We start from the raw sequence: 23,621 nt of genomic DNA, 5'->3' as shown, positions 1-23,621 counted from the left end.
AGAAAACTTCTGTGGAGAAAGCATAGTGTCTCAGATTGGGGTTCTTGGGAAACAGACTCTGAGGTGGAGTTTTGGACAAAGCTGGAAGCTGACTGAAGAGTGCCCCAGGCTCATCACCTAGGGCAGTGAGGAGGCAGGAGAGGGCCGATGGCCCAAGGAGGAGCTGACCTGCTGCCAACACTTAAGCAGACCCTGGCCTCTGGAACTGGGCTGGGCAGGCCCTTCAGAGTTGTCCTGCTATGAGGGGCCAGGACATTACATCCCCTCATTAGGCTTTACATCCCCTCAGTGTCTAGCCATTGGTGGTGGGCTGCTCTGGGGGAGGACCTGACCTTGGACTAAGGGCAGTTCCATGAACTCCCAGCCAGCTGAGTCGTGAGGGGCGGTCTGGCAGCACAGCTCCGCATCCGCTGCACCTCGTTTTTGGGGGCGGGGGGGGCAGCTCTGCTTGTTATTGTGGGGTCCATCAATTTAGCACTTCAGATTAATTCCTAGAGCCTTACCTCCTTTATCTTATCATTATTCCGTTGTGGTTATGCTGATGCTTTTCCTCTAAAACCCCTCAGGTCAAACTGTGCAGCTGGCTGGGCCCTGCTTCAGTGTTGTCTGCAACACCAGAGAGCAGCCATTTGTTCTGTTCTTGACTTTCTCCCATAGCTCGCTGTTTCCACATCAGAAATTATTTTTGTTCCACTTACTGTCCCTGTAGACTTTTTCTGAGTTTTTAAAAAGTGCTTTCTTTTCACAGAATAACTAATACAAATGATCGGGTATTTAAGGAAATATTATTTGTTCAGAGGAAAGTTAATAGGACTCAGAAGGAGTTATCAAGATTGGGTGCTGCAGTCCTACAATTTGTATGGACTGAATAGCCAAAGCCCTCTTGAAAAAGAAAAGTGAAGCCCAGAAGCATCACAATTCTAGACTTGAAGCTGTATTACAAAGCTATAGTAATCAGAACAGTATGGTGCTGGCACAAAAATAGATTCCTAGATTAATGGAACAGAATTGACCTGTAATTATATGGTCAATTAATCTTTGACAAAGCAGGAAGGAATATCCAATAGGAAAAAGACAGTCTTTTCAACAAATGGTGTCAGGAAAACTGGACAACAACATGTAAAAGAAATACACAGAAATAAAGTCAAAATGGATTAAAGTTCTAAATGTGAGATCTGAAACCATAAAAATCCTGGAAGAGAGCACAGGCAAGTAACCTCTTTGACATCGGCCAAAGCAACTTCTTTCTAGAGATTTCTCCTGAGGGAAGGGAAACAAAAGCAAAAATAAACTATTGGGACTACATCAAAATAAAAAGCTTCTGTGCGGTAGAGGAGACAACCAACAAAACTAAAAGGCAACCTGTGGAATGGGAGAAGATATTTGCAAATAACATACCTGATAAAGGGTTAGTATCTAATATATATAAAGAACTGATATAACTCAACACCTAAAAAACACTGGGCAGAAGATACGAACAGACATTTCTCCAGAGAAGACATCCAGATGGCCAACAGACACATGAAAAGATGCTCAACATTACTTATCAGGGAAATACAAATCAAAACGACAATGAGGTATCATGTCACATCTGTCAGAATGGCTAAAATCAACAGCACAAGAAACAACAGGTGCTGGCAAGGATGTGGAGAAAAAGGAACCTCCTCTTATACTATTGGTGGGAATGCAAACTGGTACAGCTACTGTGGAAAACAGTATGGAGGCTCCTCAGAAAGTTAAAAATGGAACTACCCTATGATCCAGCAATCATACTACTGGGTATTTACCCAAAGAATACAAAAATACTAATTCAAAGGCATACATACACCCTGATGTTTATAGCAGCATTATCTATAATAGCTGGGATATGGAAGCGGCCCAACTGTTCACTGAGGTAGATGAATGGATAAAAATGTGGTGTACATATATATATACACACAATGGAGTATTATTCAGACATAAAAAAGAATGAAATCTTGCCATTTCCAACAACGTGGATGGGGCTAGGGAGTATAATGCTAAGGGAAACAAGTCAGAGAAAGACAGATTCTGTGTGATGTCACTCACATGTGGAATTTAAGAGTCAAACAAATGATCATATGGGAAAAAAGAGATGAAAACCAAGATACAGACTCTTAACTATGGAGAACGAACTTATGGTCACCAGAGTGGGGGTGGGGAGATGGGTAAAGTAGGTGATGGGGATCAAGGCGGGCACGTGCTGTGAGGAGCATTGGTTGATGTATGGAAGTGTTGAATCACTGTATTGTACACCTGAAACTAATATTATAACACTATGTTAACTAACTGGCATTAAAATAAAAACTTAAAAATGATTGGGGTGCTGTAGCTTAGAAAAGACTTGGGGATGATAGAAGTTGTCTCTAAGCAACTCCTGATTCTGAGAGAGATTGGTGCACAAGGTAACAAGGAATTACTGAGCCACCTCCCGGGGGGGTGAGGGCTCCATGTCCAAGGGACTCAAGGGGGCCTTTCTGTCATTTACCTGGCCTTGTCAGTAATTGAACTAGGTGACTCTTTATATTCCTCTCAACCTCATTCTCTTCCTCTGTGGTGATGAGATTGAGAACATAATTTAAAAATGTCCTACTAATATTGGTGATGTGACTTTTACTAGGCTGGAGACAGAGAAATACATTGTGTACTTTTTGTTTGTTTGTTTCCAAGCCAGGGCCTCTCTACTTACAAGGAGCTTTGTTCTCTGGCAAGTGATCTTAGTCAGCCAGATCTGGTGTATAAATTTATGAATTTAGCCAACCATCATGCAATGTGGAACTCTAGGAAGGTAAGTTGCTATCACGGACGGTTTTTGCTTTTTACCTCCAAACCAAACCTGCTACACTGGCTGGCAGTGGCGATTGATATGCAGTATGCTTTGTAAAAGTCTGGGGTTAGAGAGAGCCAGACCACCACATGGTTGCTGTTACCGCTACAGCTGGGACACCCAGTGGATCAGGTCCAGGGACAGGTTTGGGAGGGAGGATTTTGTGATCTTCGTAGATTTAATATATTAACATTTTACCACAGTGAGGTATCTGAGTCACTTCATCACCATCTTATTTTTTTAGGGTGCTGCTTTTGGTTTTAATATGATTGCCTCCAGAGCTGGGGAACAGCTGGCTCCTTTCCTGCCTCAGCTGGTTCCCCGTCTTTATCGTTACCAGTTTGATCCCAACCTGGGCATTCGACAGGCCATGACAAGTATTTGGAATGCATTGGTCACTGACAAATCAACGGCAAGTATCTGGGAACCCTTGTCCAAGATTACACATGGGATTTCAACCCAAGGCCCATCTTTCTTTCTGCTCTGTATACTTACCTGTTTAAACAAATAAGCTTTCTTTCATTCTTTGCTTTCTCCGTTCTCTCAAGATGTCGAAGATGCTCGTGGCCACATTTATTAAAATCTCAAGAATGGAAATAATCTAAATGTCCATGGGGTGGCTGGCTGAGGAAGTGGCGGGATACTCACACAAACGGAATACCGTGTCGATCGGTACTGTCCATACAGTGGAGAACAGGCCACAGTCCTGCCTTCAAGGAGTTCCCTTTGTTGAGGAGCTAGACAAGGAAACAGGCCATTACCATGTATGGTTTTCTCTCTTGGTTTTCTGTTCTCTGGCTGCTTGTCATACTCGATTCCACTTGTTGATGTTAGGATTTCTCAAGGCTTGCCTCTGAGTACCTTTTACTCTCTCAGTTTTATGTTTTGAGCTCAGCTGTTCCAGTGAATCTAAATGTCATCTTACTTGTGATGGTTCCCAATCTTATATTTTGGCCCAGACTTGACTTGTGTTCCTGATTTGCACATCCAACTGCCCGCTTCACTTGGATGTTGTTTCACAATTCCTTCAACTTAACATGTCCAGAACAGGACTTTCCCCTCTCTTCTCAACATTCATCCATTTACCCATACCAGGAAACTTGGTATCCTCTTGATTTCTGTCTGTTGTGCCCCTACTTTCAGTTGAATCCAGTAGCGAATTCTGTTGATTCTGCTTCCAAAGTATCTCTTGAATCCACTGTCTTCTTTCCCTGATTCTTTCCTGGAGAACAGGGTGTCCTCTCTCTCTCTTCTCTTTGCCTTCCTTTATATAATCAGCAGTAAAAGTGATTTAAAAAGAAATTGGATTTTGCCATTTTGGGTTAAAATCCTTTAGTGGCTTCATAGTTCACTTTAAATAAATTCCATGAGCCTTACCTTACCTTTGCAGTCCCTGCACATGATACGGCTTTTCCCCTTCTTCACTTTAGTGTCAGGTTGAGTGTGTTCCTGTTCATGGTGATAGGCCTTGAGGATTCAGCTTTGAAGGCTCTAGCAGAGTATTTGGTACCACTGGGTCAGTCAAGATCTAATAGGCCACTTGGCTTGATAGATCTGCGTCCAGTGCACAGACTGAGGCTTTCAAGATGTGAGTATCATCTCCTTATGAGTGAAAGGGGATCAGTGAGATTGGTCTGTCTCAGTGGATAGATGAGATAGTGCAGATGAGATCACTGTGGAGAATGTTTAGAGAACTGGACATAAGATGTCAGTTTGTTAAATCTTAGGTGAGTTATTTACCTACCTCTCTGTCTTGGTTTTCTTCCATATAAGTGAGGATAACAAAACCTTTCCTACCTATAAGAGTAAAAGTGGAAAAGCCTTAAGTTTTTGTTTTGTTTTTTTTTTGAGATTTTATTTATATGAGAGAGAGCACGCGCACAAGCAGGGAGAGGGGCAGGAGGGAGGGGTGGGGGCAGAGGGAGAAGCAGACTCCCTGCTGAGCGTGGAGCCCACCATGGCTGGATCACAGGACCCTGAGACCATGACCACAGCCAAAATCAGATGCTTAACCAACGGAGCCACCCAGGTGCCGCCAAGCCTTAAGTTTTGAGGTTCTTTGGATCAGTATAAGAATTGAGCCTTCCATCAGTTAGTTGTTATTACCAAATTGTTAAGTGTATATCCAAACAAAACAGGCTTAAAAGATTCAACTCACCTTTCATTCTGAACAATCATAATACTTCTTTAGGTGCCAGACACTGTACATATTACCAGGGATATGGAGACAAGTCAGACACTGTCCTTGTCCTTGGGGTCTCAGTGTGATGGAGCAGTGTAGTTACATACAGTCTGATATGACATGCTGAAGAAGGTGCTGTGGGAACACAGAGGAGAGTAGGCCAGTATTCTCCACCAGGTGATGCCTGATATGAATCTTGAAGGACAGGTAGGAATTAGCCAGGCAAGCAAGAGATGGAAAGGGATTGTAGGGAGAGGCATTATGTATCAAGGAATAAAGGCGAAATAGTACATGATACCTTTGGAGCTAGCTCAGTCACAGAGGGCTTTGTATCTATGCCTGGGTGGTTGGATTTTATTCTCGTGTCCTGAAGAAGACAAGAGAATCAAGTTTGCATTTTAGAATGATCATTCTAGCAGCTGTCAGCAAGCAGAGTGGGGAGAGACTTGTGGGCTGAGACGCCCAGAGACACTCAGGCTGCTACCTACAGAGACATGGTTAGTGTGGTTGAGAGATTAATAACTTGACAGTTGATGAATTTCACATTTTAAATGTTAAACTTTTTCTTTCATTAGGTGGATAAATATTTGAAGGAGATTCTTCAAGATTTGGTTAAGAACCTTACCAGCAGTATGTGGCGAGTTCGAGAATCCAGGTACCATTTTTGGAAATACAAGACTAGTCAGATATAACTAATTTTTTTTCTTCAAGTTTCCAAGCTTTATACTTTATGCAAAAGGAATAAATTACTAAATTACGAAAAAGCGTATTTTTGGTTGGGTTAGAGAATTCTCTCTACCTAACTATTTAAAACTCTAAAATAAACACCCAACTCTAATCAGTGGTTTTTCTCAGTTGTCTTAGTTTATATAAGTATGACATTAAAGAAGATCACTTGTTAAATTGGTAGACAATAAGATATATACTGTCATGACTTTGTAGGGTGTCATTTACTTACATATTTATGTAAATTTATTCAGTGCCTGTTACGTGCTTGTCGGTGTGCTGCGTGGGGGTACACTGGTAAATAAAAAATGATGTATCCTCTCAAAGAGGCTGTATTGTAGTTGTGGGACGCAGACATCTGATGAATATAAATGCCATGTGTGGGGGGGGGTATTTGAGGCACCAAGGAGAGAACAGGTGTTGCTGTCCAGGAGGCAGAATCCATATTCTTGTTTGATATGAATGTTTCATAGTAAGATTGAGCTTTCTTGATCATAGACTTGAAAACCAAATTGTTTATTTTCAGCTGTTTAGCTCTGAATGATTTATTGAGAGGAAGACCTCTAGATGACATCATTGATAAACTTCCAGAAATTTGGGAAACTCTTTTTCGGGTACAAGATGATATCAAGGTATTAAAAAAAAAGTCTGCATTTATTCACAGAATAACTTTAACTGAGATTGTTAAGATGTATACATTGGGTATTTAAGAATTCACTCTGTATACAATTTTAAGAGACTACAGTTTCCTCCCAAAATTTCAGTCTTAATGTATCTGTGATGTTGCAGGGTTTTTTTCAATAGAGATTTTATGATGTTATTGATTAGGACAAGCAACAGTTTGGAAATAATCCAGACAACCTCTACTTGATCAGTTTTATAAATTGGATCAGTTAATCCCAAATAACGTGACCAATTCCTTTGAATTTTAAATTCAATCTAAATTTTAGATATTTTGGTATCTCACCATTAGAATTAGGCACTTTAGTTTTGCCTTTCTTTTTGACTTATTCATTAGAGATTTTTAAAAGTCTTTTAGAATGCTCATACAGATATTTATATGTTTGCGTTTATAATACCTTTAGTTTCTAAACTGTTTTATGTTTTTTTAAAAGATTTATTTATTTTTTGAGAGAGATGAGTGTAGGGAGAGGTGCAGAGGGAGAAGGAGAGAGAGGGTCCCAGGCAGACCAAGCAGACTCTGTGCTGAGCTCAGAGCTCCACATGGGGCTCAGTCTCAACACCCTGAGATCATGACCTGAGCTGAAACCAAGAGGAGGACACTTAACTGACTGTGCCACCCACGCGGCCCTAAACTGTTATACTTTGTAGCCATATTTTTATAAGATCAAAATAGGTCATACCTAAAAAAATATATGCCATTATAACATGTTCCTTGATGGGCAGGGAGCCTAATGAAACACTATTTTTTACCTGATATTGCAAGTAGGATTTTTCACTAATCTGTGTAGAGTCGGAGGCAGTTAAATACACATCATGGGGTGGATGGGAATGAAACTAATCTGTCATGCCATACTTTCCTCATTTTTAGGAATCGGTACGGAAAGCCGCAGAACTAGCTCTGAAAACTCTGAGCAAGGTGAAAACTCTTATCTTATACTGGGAGTGAAGTGGGGCAGGGCTTTCTGTGACCAGGACAACGATGACTTATTTTTTTGTCATCTCAATTGCCATTGAGTTGCAGTGACATAAAGTAATCGGTTTCATGTTATAGTTCAGTGTTCTTACAGTGAATGAGAAACTAGGTGCCATTATACTAGAATACTAGTATTTTTAGCATAGAATATGTCTGGTCTCTTTATTTGGTCGGCTTCTGTGGGCTTTTACATAAGGTATGACTTTCACTCGACCCTGAAGAACACATTACCTCTTTTATTATTACTGTGGTTTTGTGTTCAGCTGCCTTGCATGTTTATGAGGTTGGCAAGCTTTTTGAAACTAGTTTCTTACTTGAACTTGATTGTATGGTATTTCAGGGACTTCTACATTCTATCTGTATAGGCTTGCCATAGATTACATCGTTAGTAAGTAGTAAAAACAGGTTTTAAATCCAGGTGTTTCTTACTCCCGATTAGTGTTCCTGACCACTGTGTTATGCCGCCACCCAAAGTTATTGATGATGATAATACCTTAAGCCTTCTGCAGAGTGCTTTCTTACAGATTTTCTCACTTCCTTTTCAACTATTTCCTGTCTCACAAATGACAAGACCAAAGCTTACAGAGTGGAAGGCATTACCCAATTCCCTGTTAGGTGTTGGCATACAGAGCATTCTTTTCCGTTTCTCCCCGAAGTGTCATGGAGTTGATGCTTACTCTTTTCTATGGCTATGGGAAATAGAAAGTATTTTGTTAGATGAATGCTTTATTGGGTAAGAAGTCAGTTTCACTAATTTCCATGCTCTGTGTATGTGAGGTTTGTGTGAAAATGTGTGACCCCGCCAAAGGAGCAGCTGGCCAGAGAACCATCGCGGTCCTTCTGCCTTGCCTTCTGGACAAAGGAATGATGAGTCCTGTGACAGAAGTTCGAGCCCTCAGGTGTGAATCAGCTGATAAAATGAATGGATTTACTTAGTGTCTAGCCATTCCGCAGAAATAGTGTTTCTCTGAGTGTTAGATTCTTCAAAGTATGGAGAAAATGAGTTGAGGAGAATACACTGAGGTGACCCAAGAGCATTTGTGAAAAGTTCTGAGGTGGAACATTTCTCAGAAACAAACATTCTCACGGGAACCTTGCTTTGGACCAACATCCTGCTGTTCTGCTTTGACTTGCGTAAGGTGTGTTACTGTGTTGCCGTTGGCATCTGTCCTCGGCAAGCACACCTTTCTGTTATGCCCCTGGTCCCTGGGAGGTTGCTGTTGGTTAGACCATTTAGTAATATTTCACAGATAACTAGGTTTAAAATAAACTGTACCACCTGCAACAGTGAAGTACTAAAAAAATACACTCACATGTTTAGACATATATGGCCATTTTGTAAAATTCAGCAGTGAAGGATTCTAGTTTCTTGTTTTTTTTTTAAACTAGAGTCCTATTTAGGAATTTTACCTGTCATTTTATTTCACTCTTAAAATTAGATCACATTAATAGTACCAACAGTATTTCATACTAAGAGTAACTATTTCTTACTATTACTAATAAAATAATTGATGAGGGAAGATTTTTTCTTTAATTAATTACCTTATTTTAGAGCATGCGCGTGAGCAGGGGGAGGGGCAGAGGGGGAGAGAGAATCCTGATGCAGACTCCTTGCTGATTGCGGAGTCCAACACAGGGCTGGATCCCAGGACCCTGAGATCATGACTTGAGCCAAAATCAAGAGCTAGTCGCTCAACTGACTGAGCCACCCAGGCTCCCTGAAGGTGTTTTTTTTGTTGTTGTTGTTTTGTTTTGTTTTTAAAGAATTCACATAACAAAGGCAAAGGAATGATAAAAGTAGGATATTACTGTTTTGCTGACCTCATTAAAATAATCTAGGGTAATGATCATTAGTGGCTCCTAAATCCACTGGTCAAAGGTTATTGGAAGCTTTAAATGGATGGTCAGGAGAACCAAACTTGAATTCACTGACCACTTAATATCACAAAAAAAGATAAGCAGACATTACATGCATCCTAATGTGATGGAATAGGACATGTACACCACCACCTATAAAAGATTCATGGTAAAAAAAAAAAAAAAATTGAACCTGAACCTGATTTAGCCTGAAGATCTGTACAGGGGACAGAGAGAGGAACATGTTAAATGACACCATTGGAAGAGAGTTAGTGAGGACAAATAAATTATAAGGAAAAAGAGGAGGGATGATTAAAAAGGATTTAAGAAATGCAGTAAATTGCAATGTGTGGGTGGACTCTGGATCCGATTCCAACAAACCAACTTACTTTTTTTTTTTTTTTTTGAGTGAGAGAGGTGGAGGGGTGGGAAGGGCAGAGGGAGAGAGAGAGAATCTTAAGCAGGCTCCAAGCCCAGCATGGAGCCCCACGCAGGGCTCGATCTCACAGCCCTGAGATCATGACCTGAGCCACAATCAAGAGTTGGACGGACACTTCACTGACTGAGCCATCCAGGTGCCCTCCAAACGAACCAACTCTTAAAGACATTTGTGAAACAGGGAAATTTGGATATCAAATTACATGAAAAAAATTATTAATGTTTTCTAAGTTTGAAAATGTTATTTTGATTATAGTAAGGAATTCTTGCCTCTTAGTGACACATACTGAAGTTTAGTTAAAGGATACTTCAAGATGATATGGGGGGCGGGGAATGTGTGCTTGTGTGTCTGGAGGAGGTATAAATGAAACAAAATTGGTGAGAAGTTGCAAATGGCTGAACTGGGTAGAGAATATGTAGAATTTCATTTATGATCCTCTCTTCTTTCACATATGCTCGAAAATTTCTATAATAAAAAGTAAAGGAAAAAAATAGTGCTAAGACACTAACCATGTGAATGTGTTCCTGAACACAATAAACCACAGAACGTCCTCATGGTTAGATTTGTAGAGCTTCTGGCTTTTGTCAAAAGGACTTAGGAGTTGTATTCTGTGTGTCTGTAGCATTAACACCCTTGTGAAGATTAGCAAAAGTGCGGGAGCCATGTTGAAACCACATGCACCAAAACTCATCCCAGCTCTGTTGGAATCCTTAAGTGTACTGGAACCGCAGGTTCTCAATTATTTGAGCCTCCGGGCTACAGACCAAGAAAAGGTGAGTTGACAGCACAGGCATACTGGTGAGTCTCAAGGAAGAAAAGCCTTGCTAAGGTACTGAGTTCCATCTGAACAATCTTTCCAGTGTCTTTAGACAAACTCCATTACTCGAATGATACTTTCACCACTCTTGAAATAACTCCACACCTGTGACTTCATGCAGTGTGTGTTTTGGGGGGTCGGAGGGAGCACAACGAGGGCTCACATAGTGTTTTGTGAGTTGGATGAAAACTAACACTTCCATTCAAAAAATGCATTTCCATTTATTTAACACAGTTTTTTGTACATGTTTGTTTATTTTTTTAGGGGTTGGTTCTCCACCTTCAGAGTCCTTCTATGGACCACTCCTGCCCTATAAGTAAAGAGGATTTGTATCTAGACTTTGGCATTGTCCAAGATTATTCTGCTTTTCAGAGATACTGTAGTTGCCTTGACTGACCAAAGTTTTTTTAAAAAAAATTGTAGATGAAACATTTACTATGAAAAAATAATGCAGAAGGGGGAGGAAGTAATCCCCTAGGAGTCTCCTCTGCCCTACCGGGTCCCCATGGTCAGTAGCCTTCTGGGTCTGTTTTGAAATTCCCTTGAAGTCACAGGCGACAAACCCAAACAAACACACTGATTTGAAAATAGTCTGTGAATGTTGTTCTACAACCTGCTTTTTGTTATGGACATTATATCATATCTGTATATAGAGCTATTCCATTCTTTTTAATGCATGCATAGTATTCTACAGTGAGGTGATTTCACATTTTGGTCAGAGAGATTATGCAGCATCAAAAGTTGTGCCCGTTCTGTTTCCTCCACACCTTTGCCAACATTGAAGAACATCAGTCTGATGAGCAAGAATCTCGTTCTGCTTTACACCTTCCTGTTACTAGGGCTGTCCATTGTCTGATCGTATTATGTTAGTCACTTACATTCTGTGAATTGTGTGTTTCTATTCCGTGCCTGGTTTTGTGCTTGTTGATGTTTTTACGTTGGTCTCTGTTTATTAGGACTGTCACACCTCTGTCATGTAGACTGCTGGTACTCGCTCTCAGTTTGCTATTTGGTTTTTACCTTGGCTAAACTATTCTAATAACCGACCCTCTTTCCCTTTGCCTCTCATGTTGCTGTTTCTTCTCCATTCATCATTCTTTCCTTTTCAGCAGTGGACTCGCCCTGCCTAGGTTCCCACAGTAGTTTACTAGTGCTGAGAAGTAGGAAACAATGTCTAGCCCAAACTTTGCAGCCTTAGGCCTGTCACTTCTATACGCGTTCCTTTCCTCATTGACTACGTGTGGCTAGTTAACCTCTCCTGCAGGGTCATTGTTAGACTGAAATACCTTTACAAAGTTAAAGCAAAAAAAAAGTATGACATTTTTTATTGCTTAGATACAATTTTTTAAAACCTTAGGTAGAAATTTATTTAGCCTATTCTCGTATTTAGTGGTTGGAGAACCTGAGGCTCAGGCAGGCCGATGGCTTGCTCAGAGCCACGCTATGTTAATTTCTAACTGCAGTTAATTTCTAACTATTGTCTGAATTTCTCACCTGCAGTGAGAGGCTGCCTCATTGGTAATTGTTGAATGTAGCTCAAAAGAAATTAGAGTTGGACTTAACATTTGAGTTTGCTTTACCTATGTATTATTTTTAAAAAATTTCCTCTGGAAGTAAAGCCCTTTTATGGGAGTGTATGTGGGTTCTTCTTAATTGATCGAATATGCTGAGTGACTTGAATTTGTGTCCTCAGGCTGCGATGGATAGTGCTCGACTCAGTGCTGCCAAATCCTCTCCCATGATGGAAACAATCAACATGGTCAGTGCCTAATGTAATAAGAAAGTTTGTTTTTTGCTTACCTTAGAGTGTAATTTTTCAGTCTTTACAGCCCATTAAATGAAGTAGAGGTTTAAGGGATGAGTCAAACAGCTATTGACTCTAGTTTTTTCTTAGTATAGGTCTTTCTTTCTTCTTCCAGATTATTAAATGGAATAAAACATTTTCCAAATACTAGAATCCGTTAGTCCAGATTTGTGTTACATAGAAGAACAATATATTAAAAGATTCCTCTATAAATCTCTATCTCTTTTGGCCTGTTTAGAAAGGTTCAGATATTTGTGTGCCTGGGCACGGTCTTTGGGAGGACCTAGGAAGGTGTAAGCTGGAGGTGTTCAGTGAAGGTAGGTAGCATAAAAGATAGGGAAGGAGAACTGAGCAATGTTGAAATGTTTTAGTTGTAAGAAGGGATTTGCAGAAAAGATCTGCTTGGCACTGAGGTTCTAAATTCTAAAGATCCTGGAGTCCGGGACTAGGGGTCACTAAAGTCGATAGATAGCTCTGCTGCGCATACCCTGGAGTGGTTAATTGACAACTCGTGAGCTATTGGAAATTGTTTTGTTAAGCAGATCACAAGGCTGGACAAGAGAAGAAGATATTTTTTAGTGCTTACTGGGGGACTGTCACCGAAATTTGGTCTAAGGGTGTTATGTCTTAGTTGGATTATTGAGGGGAAAAGGAATCTTAAATAAATAGGAATGGTTAGCAAACACCTTTTGGATATGCTCATTAATAATAGAAAATATGTCATTGCGTTTTTAAAACATAGTGTAGCAAATTTGGCTAAGAAGTTGGTTTGGTAGGGCAGGCCCGTTGAAAGTTTTAACTAAACATGTTTTACACTAAACGTGGATTGGTAAGGAGGAAGAGTAGGCCCAGAGAGATCCTTTCTTGCGGAATCCTAATTTATTTTCTCCTTTAGTAAGTCAGTGTTTTTCATGATTTTTTAAAAAGATTTTTATTTTATTTGATAGAGCATGTGAGTGGGGGGAGGGGCAGAAGGGAAGGAAGAGGGACAAGCAGACTCCATGCTGAGCGTGGAGCTGGACTCAGAGCTCAGTCTCATGATCCTGAGATCATGACCGGAGTCGAAATCAGGAGTTGGACACTTAACCGACTGAGCCACCCAGGTACCCCAATTTTTGTTTTATGTTTTTTTTTTTTAAGATTTTATTTTATTATTTATTTGACAGTGAGAGACAGTGAGAGAGGGAACACAAGCAGGCAGAGTGGGAGAGGGAGAAGCAGGCTCCCCGCTGAGCAGAGAGCCTGATGCGGGGCTCGATCCCAGGCCCCTGGGGTGAAGGCAGACGCTTAACGACTGAGCCACCCAGGCGCCCCACCCCAATTTTTGTTTTAATGTTGAACGACTGATGAATGTTTTTTCTGTTTGTAGTACAGTGGTGGTTTTTATATTGAAATCAGTGCAAAATGAACCTGGCAGTTTTTCAACTTGATAAATCCAGTGGGTACATATGTGACACAGCAGCTTTTAATTGATGATGTGGCATTGCCTTCATCATTTTCTAAGGTTAACTTTATTCTTTTCCCAAAGTGCCTGCAATATCTTGATGTGTCGGTGCTTGGTGAGCTCGTTCCTAGATTATGTGAATTGATCAGAAGTGGTGTGGGTCTTGGAACTAAGGTAAGTACGTGTATTTTTCACAAGAGGAATTTGCATCTTCATTAGTTGGGGCCACAAAAATATAACAGCCGTCATGTTTGAAATTCATATTTCTCTGTACAACTTAATAATAATTTACATTAACCATTTTGTTTCTCTGGTTGTACTAATAACTTAAAATATGTAGCTCACTCAGAATAGAAAACATGTGACTTATTCAATAAATAGTGTCTGACTTTTTTAGTGGGATCATTTCTGTCCCCTGGTTGCCGTGTACGTGCCCTCTGGGTCCCCGCCATGATCAGTCATTAATGGAAATGCTTGTGTAGGTATCAAGGCACGGATGGTGGTTTTAGGTGGTGATTAGCATTTTCACAGGGGCTAGCAGGTATTTGGCAAGAAAAATGTCTTCCTCTCCAAGGTCTTTCAAGGATCAGACCCTGTCCCCGCACTTCAAAAGCCAACTCACAGTTTTTCTCTTGACAAAATTAGCACTTGCTTGCATTTTAACATTTTAGCATTTGTAGATCAGGAGAAAGTTAAAGACTGTGCATGAAGTTTAGCACCCAGTGGTAATCGCTGTTAATATTCCACAGTGTTTTCCTCCAGTCTCTTTTCTGTGCACGTGTCTGTGACAGCGTCCCCTTTAATGGCCATGGGGTACTCTGTCATGTGGCTGTAGCATCATTTATATTAGTCCGTCAAGGAGCATCGGATTTGTCTTCAACTGTTTTGATACTGAACAGAGCACTGTGATGAATGTCTTTGGACATATCTGGAGCTAGTTCCTTTGGTTACATTTTTAGAGCTGGAACTGTTAGAACAAGGATGGCCAGGTTGACCTATGTGACCCTCCCAAAAGATTGTATTAGTTTTCTTTCTTCCTTGTAGTGTGTGTGAGAGCACACGTCTTCCTGCTGGAAGCCTTGAGAAAAAATCTTTGCATTGCATACTTAAAATAAGGACCTTCCTCTTGCCAGATAGGAATCCCGTTAGGCGTCCTGTATTTCTCATCTTTAAATCAGCGACACCTAAGACACGGTGGGTTTGAGAGACAGAACATTGTGACCATCAGATTTAGACCTTTGCCTTTTGTAACCCTGTAGGGAGGCTGTGCCAGTGTCATCGTGTCGTTAACGACTCAGTGTCCCCAGGACCTGACCCCTCACTCAGGTGAGTTTGTCAGAGCCGCGAGTGGTGATACTTCGGTGTGGCCATGTCTTGTGGACAGGGTTTTTAAAAATGTTAAGTATCCTTCAGACGGGCTTGTGATCTGCTGTATGGTTTTCCTCCCTGTAAACTCCCCCTTCTGCCTTTGTTTCTTTGTTTGCAAGAGGTGCGGTGATGACCAAGTTTAACAAGTTTAGCACGTGTTCACTGTTTTATAAGTATTAGATTAATTCTTACTGGCTATGAAGAGGTAAGAGTATCTGCCATTTTGTAGGATTTGTTTCCCATTTATGCCTAATTTTACATCAGCATTTTTCTCTTCTTGGATTGACTCCTCGATGGGGCTAATGAACTTTATGTACCTAGCTCTCATTTTTGCAACTTTCCCCACGATATTCTAGACACGGATTGTTTAATTTTGTATTGGGCGAAACGAAGCAAGTGCATCGTACACATGTAACATACATGTGTTCTAAACAGGGTTAAGTTTGTTTTGGTTGAACATTTGGTCAACCAAGGATCAGATTTTTCTTCATTATTTTTGATAGGTAAACTCATGAGTGCTTTGCTTAGTGGCCTGACAGATCGGAACAGTGTAATTCAGAAATCTTGTGCATTTGCCATGGGCCATTTAGTTCGGGTGAGTTGAATTTCTTATTTAATTAAGTATTTATACTTTGATAATTATAAAGAAATAAATAGCGATTGTTTTCTTTTTCAGACCTCAAGGGATAGCAGCACTGAGAAACTCCTGCAGAAGCTTAATGGCTGGTACATGGAGAAAGAAGGTACCTTTATTTCCTTCTCTCTAGTATTTATTTTATTTTATTTATTTTATTTTATTAATTTTATTTTATTTTATTAATTTTATTTTATTTTATTATTTTATTTTTTATTTTATTTTTTTATTTTATTTTATTTATTATTTACTAAAGATTTATTTATTTTAGAGAGAGAGTGCACTCGTGAGTCGGGGGACAGAGGAAGGGGGGAGAAGCGGGCTCCCTGCTGAGCTGGGAGCCAGATGAGGGGTGGGCTCCCTCTCTCCACCCTGAGATCATGACCTGAGCTGAAAGCAAGAGTCGGACCGTTAACTGACTGAGCCACCCAGGCGGCCCTCTGTTATTTTTAATTTAGATGTTAACAGTCTAGTAAGACAATACAAATCGGGTCTTGCCGTCTGTGGTATTATGTGCTTTGCTAGGAACACTGGATTGATGTTACTGATTTGTTTTGCTGTGGTGCGAGCTGAGCAATAGTCTGTTTACGTCAGTTCGTTACCCTAACCACAGTAAGTATCATAAAGATGACTCTATTTCTGCTCCTCTTCAGAACCCATCTATAAGACCTCTTGTGCTTTGACCATCCATGCTATTGGACGGTACAGCCCCGACGTGCTGAAGAACCATGCCAAAGAAGTGCTGCCTTTGGCATTTCTGGGCATGCATGAGATCGCCGAGGAGGAGAAATCAGAGAAAGAAGAGTGTGACTTGTGGACTGAAGTGTGGCAGGAAAACGTACCTGGTTAGTAATCAGTACCTGTGAATTCATCCCGTTTCTTAAGAACCACAGCTGGAGTTCTTACTCCTCTTTTTCATTTATAGACTCCTATAGTTACTTTCCCAGGACCTTAACGGTATGTGTCCCGTCTGGTTTTAAGCCTGTCCAAATTGCTGCCTTCTCAAGGTTGATGCTCAGCTCTTCTCTCTCCTCCCTCATTGCTGCCTATGTGAGAGAATAGAACCTCTGCCCCAGCTAAGTAGAGCTTTACTGATTTGTGTTGGGAGTGAGTGGTGATTTGATGTTGGCTTAGAGTATTATTTTAGAGTGAGGCTTCTTCTGTACTTCACCTGCACATGTGTAAATGGATGACGACCATTTGCATGACACCCTCCTGTGGGCATATTCGAGTTCGTAAAGTCCTACTGTTGTAAAGATATATCGCAACACTGTTCTCTTTCTCTTTCCGAGAGTGGTGTGATCTAACCATTGAGAATTACTGCTTTAGACTGATGGTCACTGACTTTTTTTTCAGATTAAAAAAACCCAGTTAATTCTTTTTGTCACTTAAAAGTTGCTTTGATTTTGCTTTTCATAACCTAGGTTCCTTTGGTGGCATTCGGTTATACCTGCAGGAGTTGATTACCATTACCCAGAAGGCTTTGCAGTCTCAGTCTTGGAAAATGAAAGCCCAGGGTGCAATTGCCATGGCATCAATTGCAAAACAAACCAGCTCCTTAGTACCTCCATATCTGGGAATGATCCTGACCGCATTACTGCAAGGCCTAGCTGGAAGAACATGGGCAGGAAAGGTAAAGGAACCATTCATGCCCAGTTAAATTTAAGGTATCCTTAAAGGATTATGACTTCATCTCTCATTTTCTATAAAAATTAGAATCTGGTTTTGTGGGATGTCAGATGGATTGTTTTTGTGAAGCAGATTTCCTAGCCAATGGGAAGCTTTGGGTAAACCTTGTCTGATTAAATATGCTATTTCATCAAAGTATAACCCACGTGTTTTTGAATACTGCACAGTAATGCTGGGGGTTGATTTTTATTTGTCATGTTCAGCTTTCCAAGAGAGGTCTTAAATCACTTGGTCGCCATTTTGTCCCTGTTGACCTCATGAACAGATCAGGATTGGGCACATGTGAAATTGAGTAGCAAGGCAAGCTGTGTCTAAACCTGGAGCCGAGGATGCCCATCTCTGAGGCCTGTGAATCAGTCACGTTACACACAAGGGTGCTAGTGGGATACTTACAGTGAACCCTCCGTGGGGGAGATGAGATTGTGGCAGCATATCACAATGTCCTTGATGTTGTCCCAGTCAGTAGTGGCCAGCGCTGTACTAGAGGAGAGGCGTTGGGCTGGGTATCAGCATTCCGTGATTGGCACGTCCACCTGTTGACCTTGGGCAAGTCAGGTCTCTAGGCTTTATGAGATGGAGATGAAGACAGTTGTCCTGCTCTTGTGGTTTGGAGTACAAGTCTGTCGATGTGCTTGTTAAATAGTAAAGTGCATTAAAGATAAGATGACTCTGGTTAATTTTTGTCCTCATAGTCATTAAGTATTCCTGAGGTAATGGAGTCATAGTACGTGGGATGGAAGTGACACCTGTGTGCTTAACAGTGTTCCCTCATCTTTCAACCCTTTAGGAAGAGCTTTTGAAAGCCATTGCCTGTGTGGTGACAGCTTGCAGGTAAATGTTCTTTCAGTGAAGATGCCATTTCTTTTCTTTTTTTTTTTTTTTAATTCTTATGTTAATCCCCATACATTACATCAGAAGATGCCATTTCTTAAGCTGAACCCCAAAGCTGAAGTCCTTGTTAACTGTCCCGATGCGTTTGTGTGGCTCCCGTAGTGCAGAGCTGGAAAAGCCTGTGCCCAGTCAGCCCAGCACAAAGGAGATTCTCCGGGCTGTTCTGAAGGAGTGTTGCAAAGAGAACCTTAAATACAAGATCGTAGCAATCAGCTGTGCGGCGGATGTCTTGAAGGCCACCAAAGAAGACAGATTCCAGGAGTTTTCTGACATTGTCATACCTCTCATCAAGAAGGTAGTGATCACCTCTCTTCTCTCAGGTCTCGTTTAGACTTAAAAACTAAAATTTAGAAAGAAAGAAAAGGAAGCAAGATTTTCCCGGCATCCTCTTTACTCATTTTATTTGGATCAGTGTAGCTGCAAATAGGAAATCCCGAAGTCTCATGGCCTCAAACAAGATAGAGTTTTGTCTGTCACGTAATAGTTGAGGCTCTTCACAGCTCCGCCTTCCCTGGAGTGTGGCCATTGTCATCGTGGTGCGTGGTGTCACTGCCTTCCGGGCGGGTAATGGCAGAGGAGATGGAGGGAGGATGCAGGGTCGAAGTCGGCACATCTCTTCTCTCTCAAGGAGAGTTCTCGGACATTGCTGCATGGCCCTGGCACTTCTCTTTCATCGGCCAGTCCTTCACCAGCTAGCCACAGCTCTGCACAGGAGGCTGAGGAAGGCAGTCCTCCAGGTGTCTGCCCTCCATCTGCCCTCCGTGGGACGATGGGAGAATGGCTGGTTCTTCTTAAGCAAAGCGAAAGATGAGTTTGTTGCAGGGGTTTCAACCTGCACACGGGGAAACTCAGGGTTATGGGGACAGTGACTTCCAAGAGTGAGTGTTGGAGTGAATGGACAGTCTCTGACGTAGTGGTGATATGCTTTGCCCTTTAAGGGTGTGCAGAAGCCACCCCAGGCATCCTAGAGTGAGTACAGGGAGCTCAGTGGGCCACTGTTAATTGTCTCTGCCATGTATTGAGGGACTTTGGTCAAAAAGACTTTGGTTTCATTTGGAAAATGAAGTACTCATTTGTAAAGGTTGGGCACTGGTTCAGAGAAAAAAAGTTACGGTTTATTATCTTTTTTTTTGTGAAACACGAAATATTTTAAATAGCATTTTTATTTCTTGTGTTGCTGCCAATCTGCAGTTTTCTTTCAACAGTAAGGCTGTTTAAATAATTTCTGTTACATAATGATAGTACATGGATTTGGGAGACTTGTGTTTTCAATTGATTATATTACCAGCTAGCTGGATGAGTCACTTCTCAGCATGTTTCCCTTTCTTTATTAAGAGAGAGTTTGGATTTAGAGGATTATTACCAAGTTCTTGCATCTTTAATCCCATGATTCTAATGCAAGTCTTTTTATGTTATGTTTAAAATCCTACATACACAGTATTTTTTTCACCTTTCCTAACAGAGTCCTTTAAAGGATTTTCCAAATTTATTAGAGAGGTGTAGTATTTCTGTAACAAATTTTTTTTTTTTTTACAAATAGGAAGGCCCGTGGTAGAGAATTTAGTTTTTAGTTCTTGGTTAACATCTATTCTGGTACCCTGACTGTTTTGCAGTACACCTGTAACTTTGACGGAAAATAAGTTTTGCTTTCCTTTGCTTTGATGTATCCTAGAACTCCCCTGAAAACACTGGCGTTCGGACAACCAAGAATGAAGATGAGAATGAGAAGGAAAAGGAGCTGCAGCTGGAGTCTCTGCTGGGAGCCTTCGAGAGCCTGGGCAAAGCCTGGCCCCGAAATGTGGAGACCCAACGTAAGCACACGGCTTGCATTTGGAGAAGTGCTGTCACCAGAGGTTACTGAATGAGAGCAAGGATGTTGTGTGTGCCAGATCACAGTTACCGTTTGTTGTGTAGTGAGGATCCAGTGTAAATTGTACTCCTACGTGAGCAGATGATCTCGTTGACTCCTCTTACCGGGTTGGCGAGGGCTGCTGCAGGAGCAAAGCACCGCGGGCTGGGTGCCTTCAACGACAGAAATGGTTTTCTCACGGTTCTGGAGGCTGGGAGTCTGGCATCGAGGGGTTGGCAGTGTTGGCTGCTTCTGAACCTTCTCTCCTTGGCTTGTAAATGGCCGCCTGTGTCTGAGTCCGAATCCCTTCTTATTACAAGGACACCAGTCAGACTGGATTGAGGCCCACCCTAATGAGCTCTTTACAGACCCTGTCCCTGTCTTTCAGTACGGTCACCTTCTGAGGTAGTTGGTGTTAGGACTTCAGCATACGAATTTGGGGGACACAGTTCAACCCGTAACAGTCATGATACATTTTATGTAGATAGTTTGGCCATAAAAAGAATTCTGGTACTCTTTTACGTAAATGCTCTGTTCTGAGGAATCTGTAGAATTTTCACTAGTGGGTTCTTTCCATCTCGAAATTAAGGGCCTTGTTACCAAATCTTCAATAAAGAGGTGAAATCTGTATTTCACTGAGAAACTTGCAACTTTTTGAGAGATTTTTAAATTGAACATGTATTTCCAAAGGATTAAGTAAATAACCACTAAACCTTTGTTGTTGATTTAGTTGTAGTTCATTCATAGGGCCTTAGTCGCGGGATGACGCTGCTCCTAAGTTGGCCTGGTGTTGCTTCCTCCAGTGCACCCTGCTGAACATCTCCGTATTCTCAAATGTTACACAGAACATTACTGATTATTCAGGACTGGACATGTCTAAACTCAGACTTAAGGTTGTCTTTGAACCTTGCCATCTTTGTGTGAGCTTTTTACGGCCTATTTGCTACATACTAGAAGGATTTTCCAAAAGATGGAGCGTTGTTAAGTGGCCTTATTTCTTGGTATTACGTTGACTACCACAGCGGAAGTTCACTTTATTGACACCATTAGGACTCCTAATTTTTGCTTGATAGGTAGAAAAGTTAGAGTAGCGAATTCTGTAAAAAAAGATGACATACATCTCAAAACAAAGCAGTTTATTTTCATAGAAGGCATAGGAATGTACATTCATTTGCTAGTTATTGAAGGGAGGGCTAAGGCCTTTGAGAATTGAACTATTCCACACTGGCTTCTTACGCACATCTACAATTTCCGGTTTCTGGTTCTTTATAGTGGAAAAAGAACTTACAATTTCTTACGAAACAAATCAAGTGCAACAGAATTCTTCTAGATTTTTACCACCATTCATCATTTGTGAACCCTACTAAATTTTACAGTATTTAAGAAATAACTACTTTGTTGAGCTTTATACTCCTTTTCATCAGTTAGCATAATAGTAATTATGTAATTATAACAAGTGCAGTTGGCATAACATGTTTGGAATAGGCATCGTTGTCTCTTGATAAGCCAACCAGGCACAGAAGCTTGGATGTGTCCCAAGTCGAGTTCCCTGCCTCCCGAGTTCTGCTTTCTCTGGCTATCACTCAGGGTATCTTACAGGGAAAGGTAGTGTGGTTAAGATTCTGTGTTCGTTCCTTGGAGAGCCAACATTTTTGAACAGGGGTGGGGTGGGGCGTGTTCCTGGCCAGGGAAATTTGGGAATTGGGCACAAAGTCAGGCTGAAATTTTTTTGAGATTTCATGGCTTTAATTAAAGGCATTTGCTATTTTATTTTTTTCCTCTCTTCTACTCTCCTTTCCCTGTCCCTCTGTCCTTCTCTGCTCCAATTTCTCTCTGTCCCTGTCTGTGTCCCCCACTTGCTCTGTCTCTTGGCCCTGCCCATTCTCTGCCCTGCTCTCCCCAGGTTGTTACCGTTGGGAGCTGTGCAAGTTGCTATGTGAACGGCTAAAACTGAGCACGTGGAAAGTGCAGCTCGGAGTCCTACAGTCCATGAACGCCTTTTTTCAGGGGTAATTTTGCTTCTAGTTCACTCATTTGTTTGTCTCTCCTGCCCCGGTAGCATTTTATTTTTTATTTTTTTTAAAGATTTTATTTATTTATTTTTTAGAGAGCGAGCGAGAGAGAAACAGCATGAGAGGGGAGAGGGTCAGAGGGAGAAGCAGGCTCCCCGCTGAGCCGGGAGCCCGATGTGGGACTCGAAATCCCAGGACCCTGGGATCATGACCTGAGCCGAAGGCAGACGCTTAACCATCTGAGCCACCCAGGCGCCCCCCAGTAGCATTTTATAGTGAATCAGTAGAATTATTTTATTTAATTAATTTTATTAACATATAATGTATTATTTGTTTCAGGGGTACAGTTCTGTGATTCATCAGTCTTACACAATTCACAGCGCTCACCATAGTACATACCCTTCCCAGTGTCCATCACCCAGCCACCCTATCCCACCCCCGCCCCCCACTCCAGCAACCCTCAGTTTGTTTCCTGAGATTAAGAGGGAATTCTTTTATTTTAAAACTGAAAAGCTGCAGTGACATCAGAAAGTGATATATGCAGATAGAAATTATTTGTGCCAGAAAGGTTTTAGAATGTTTCTTCATAACTAGCAATTTGTATCTTGTTTTCTGATTTGTACAGATTAATGATTTTGGAAGAAGAACATGCAGATCCTGAGGCTTTGGCTGAAATTCTCCTTGAAACTTGTAAATCAATCACTTACTCTTTAGGTGAGTGTGGTGAACTGACAGTGGTAAGGAGTCCTCTCTTTTTTTTTTTTTTAAAGATTTTATTTATTTATTTGACAGAGAGACACAGCGAGAGAGGGAACACAAGCAGGGGGAGTGGGGGAGGGAGAAGCAGGCTTTCCGCTGAGCCGGGAGCCCGACGCGGGGCTCGATCCCAGGACCCTGGGATCATGACCTGAGCCGAAGGCAGACGCCCAACGACTGAGCCACGCGGGTGCCCCAGGAGGCCTCTCATTTTCAAGTTCAAGGAGTGAAACTTCAGATGTTCCCTCCCTTGTGCTTGGAGCTAGATTTATGGAACAGCTGCTGAGCTACTTCATCTACTTGACCTTGGCCCCACACTGTGGTATATTAGTCTGGAGCTGTAATTTAGGATTTTAACCCCTAGATTGGGAAAACGTTTGTGATAGTTTTTTTTTTTTTTTTACCCTTACTTGGAAATAATTTCAAACTTACAGAAAAGCTGCAGTTACAGTACATATAGCTGTATATCCTTTTTTAAAAAAGATTATTTATTTACTTGACACAGAGAGAGCGAGAGCACAAGCAGGGGGAGTGGCAGGCAGAGGCAGAGGGAGAAGCAGGCTCCCCACAGAATAGGGAGAGCCCGATGTGGGGCTTGATCCCAGGACCCTGGGATCATGACCTGAGCCGAATGCAGTCGCTTAACCGACT

General features: G+C 41.4%; 1 protein-coding gene across 4 annotated transcripts in view; it reads left to right on the top strand.

The window, feature by feature from the left end:
* The window catches only part of ECPAS (Ecm29 proteasome adaptor and scaffold), a 107,746-nt gene that overhangs the window by 74,729 nt on the left and 9,396 nt on the right, over positions 1-23,621 (top strand). For all 4 annotated transcript variants that reach the window (XM_045882919.3, XM_045882920.3, XM_045882917.3 and 1 more), the window contains 19 exons: positions 2,689-2,806; positions 3,090-3,257; positions 5,603-5,682; positions 6,280-6,385; positions 7,306-7,353; positions 8,188-8,309; positions 10,329-10,479; positions 12,217-12,282; positions 13,856-13,945; positions 15,031-15,097; positions 15,643-15,734; positions 15,816-15,882; positions 16,427-16,618; positions 17,198-17,406; positions 18,250-18,293; positions 18,456-18,648; positions 20,026-20,164; positions 22,106-22,211; positions 22,840-22,928. In XM_045882919.3, coding sequence (XP_045738875.1) covers positions 2,689-2,806; positions 3,090-3,257; positions 5,603-5,682; positions 6,280-6,385; positions 7,306-7,353; positions 8,188-8,309; positions 10,329-10,479; positions 12,217-12,282; positions 13,856-13,945; positions 15,031-15,097; positions 15,643-15,734; positions 15,816-15,882; positions 16,427-16,618; positions 17,198-17,406; positions 18,250-18,293; positions 18,456-18,648; positions 20,026-20,164; positions 22,106-22,211; positions 22,840-22,928 — 2,147 coding nt within the window. The remainder of the gene's footprint in view (positions 1-2,688; positions 2,807-3,089; positions 3,258-5,602; positions 5,683-6,279; positions 6,386-7,305; positions 7,354-8,187; positions 8,310-10,328; positions 10,480-12,216; positions 12,283-13,855; positions 13,946-15,030; positions 15,098-15,642; positions 15,735-15,815; positions 15,883-16,426; positions 16,619-17,197; positions 17,407-18,249; positions 18,294-18,455; positions 18,649-20,025; positions 20,165-22,105; positions 22,212-22,839; positions 22,929-23,621) is intronic.

The sequence above is a fragment of the Mirounga angustirostris genome, unplaced genomic scaffold (genome assembly GCF_029215605.1).
Source record: "Mirounga angustirostris isolate CCGP_5_RB_7025 unplaced genomic scaffold, mMirAng1.0.hap1 SCAF_15, whole genome shotgun sequence".
Taxonomy (NCBI): Eukaryota; Metazoa; Chordata; class Mammalia; order Carnivora; family Phocidae; genus Mirounga; species Mirounga angustirostris.
The sequence above is the reverse complement of the archived record's forward strand: the minus strand, read 5'-3'. Positions and strand labels throughout refer to the sequence as shown.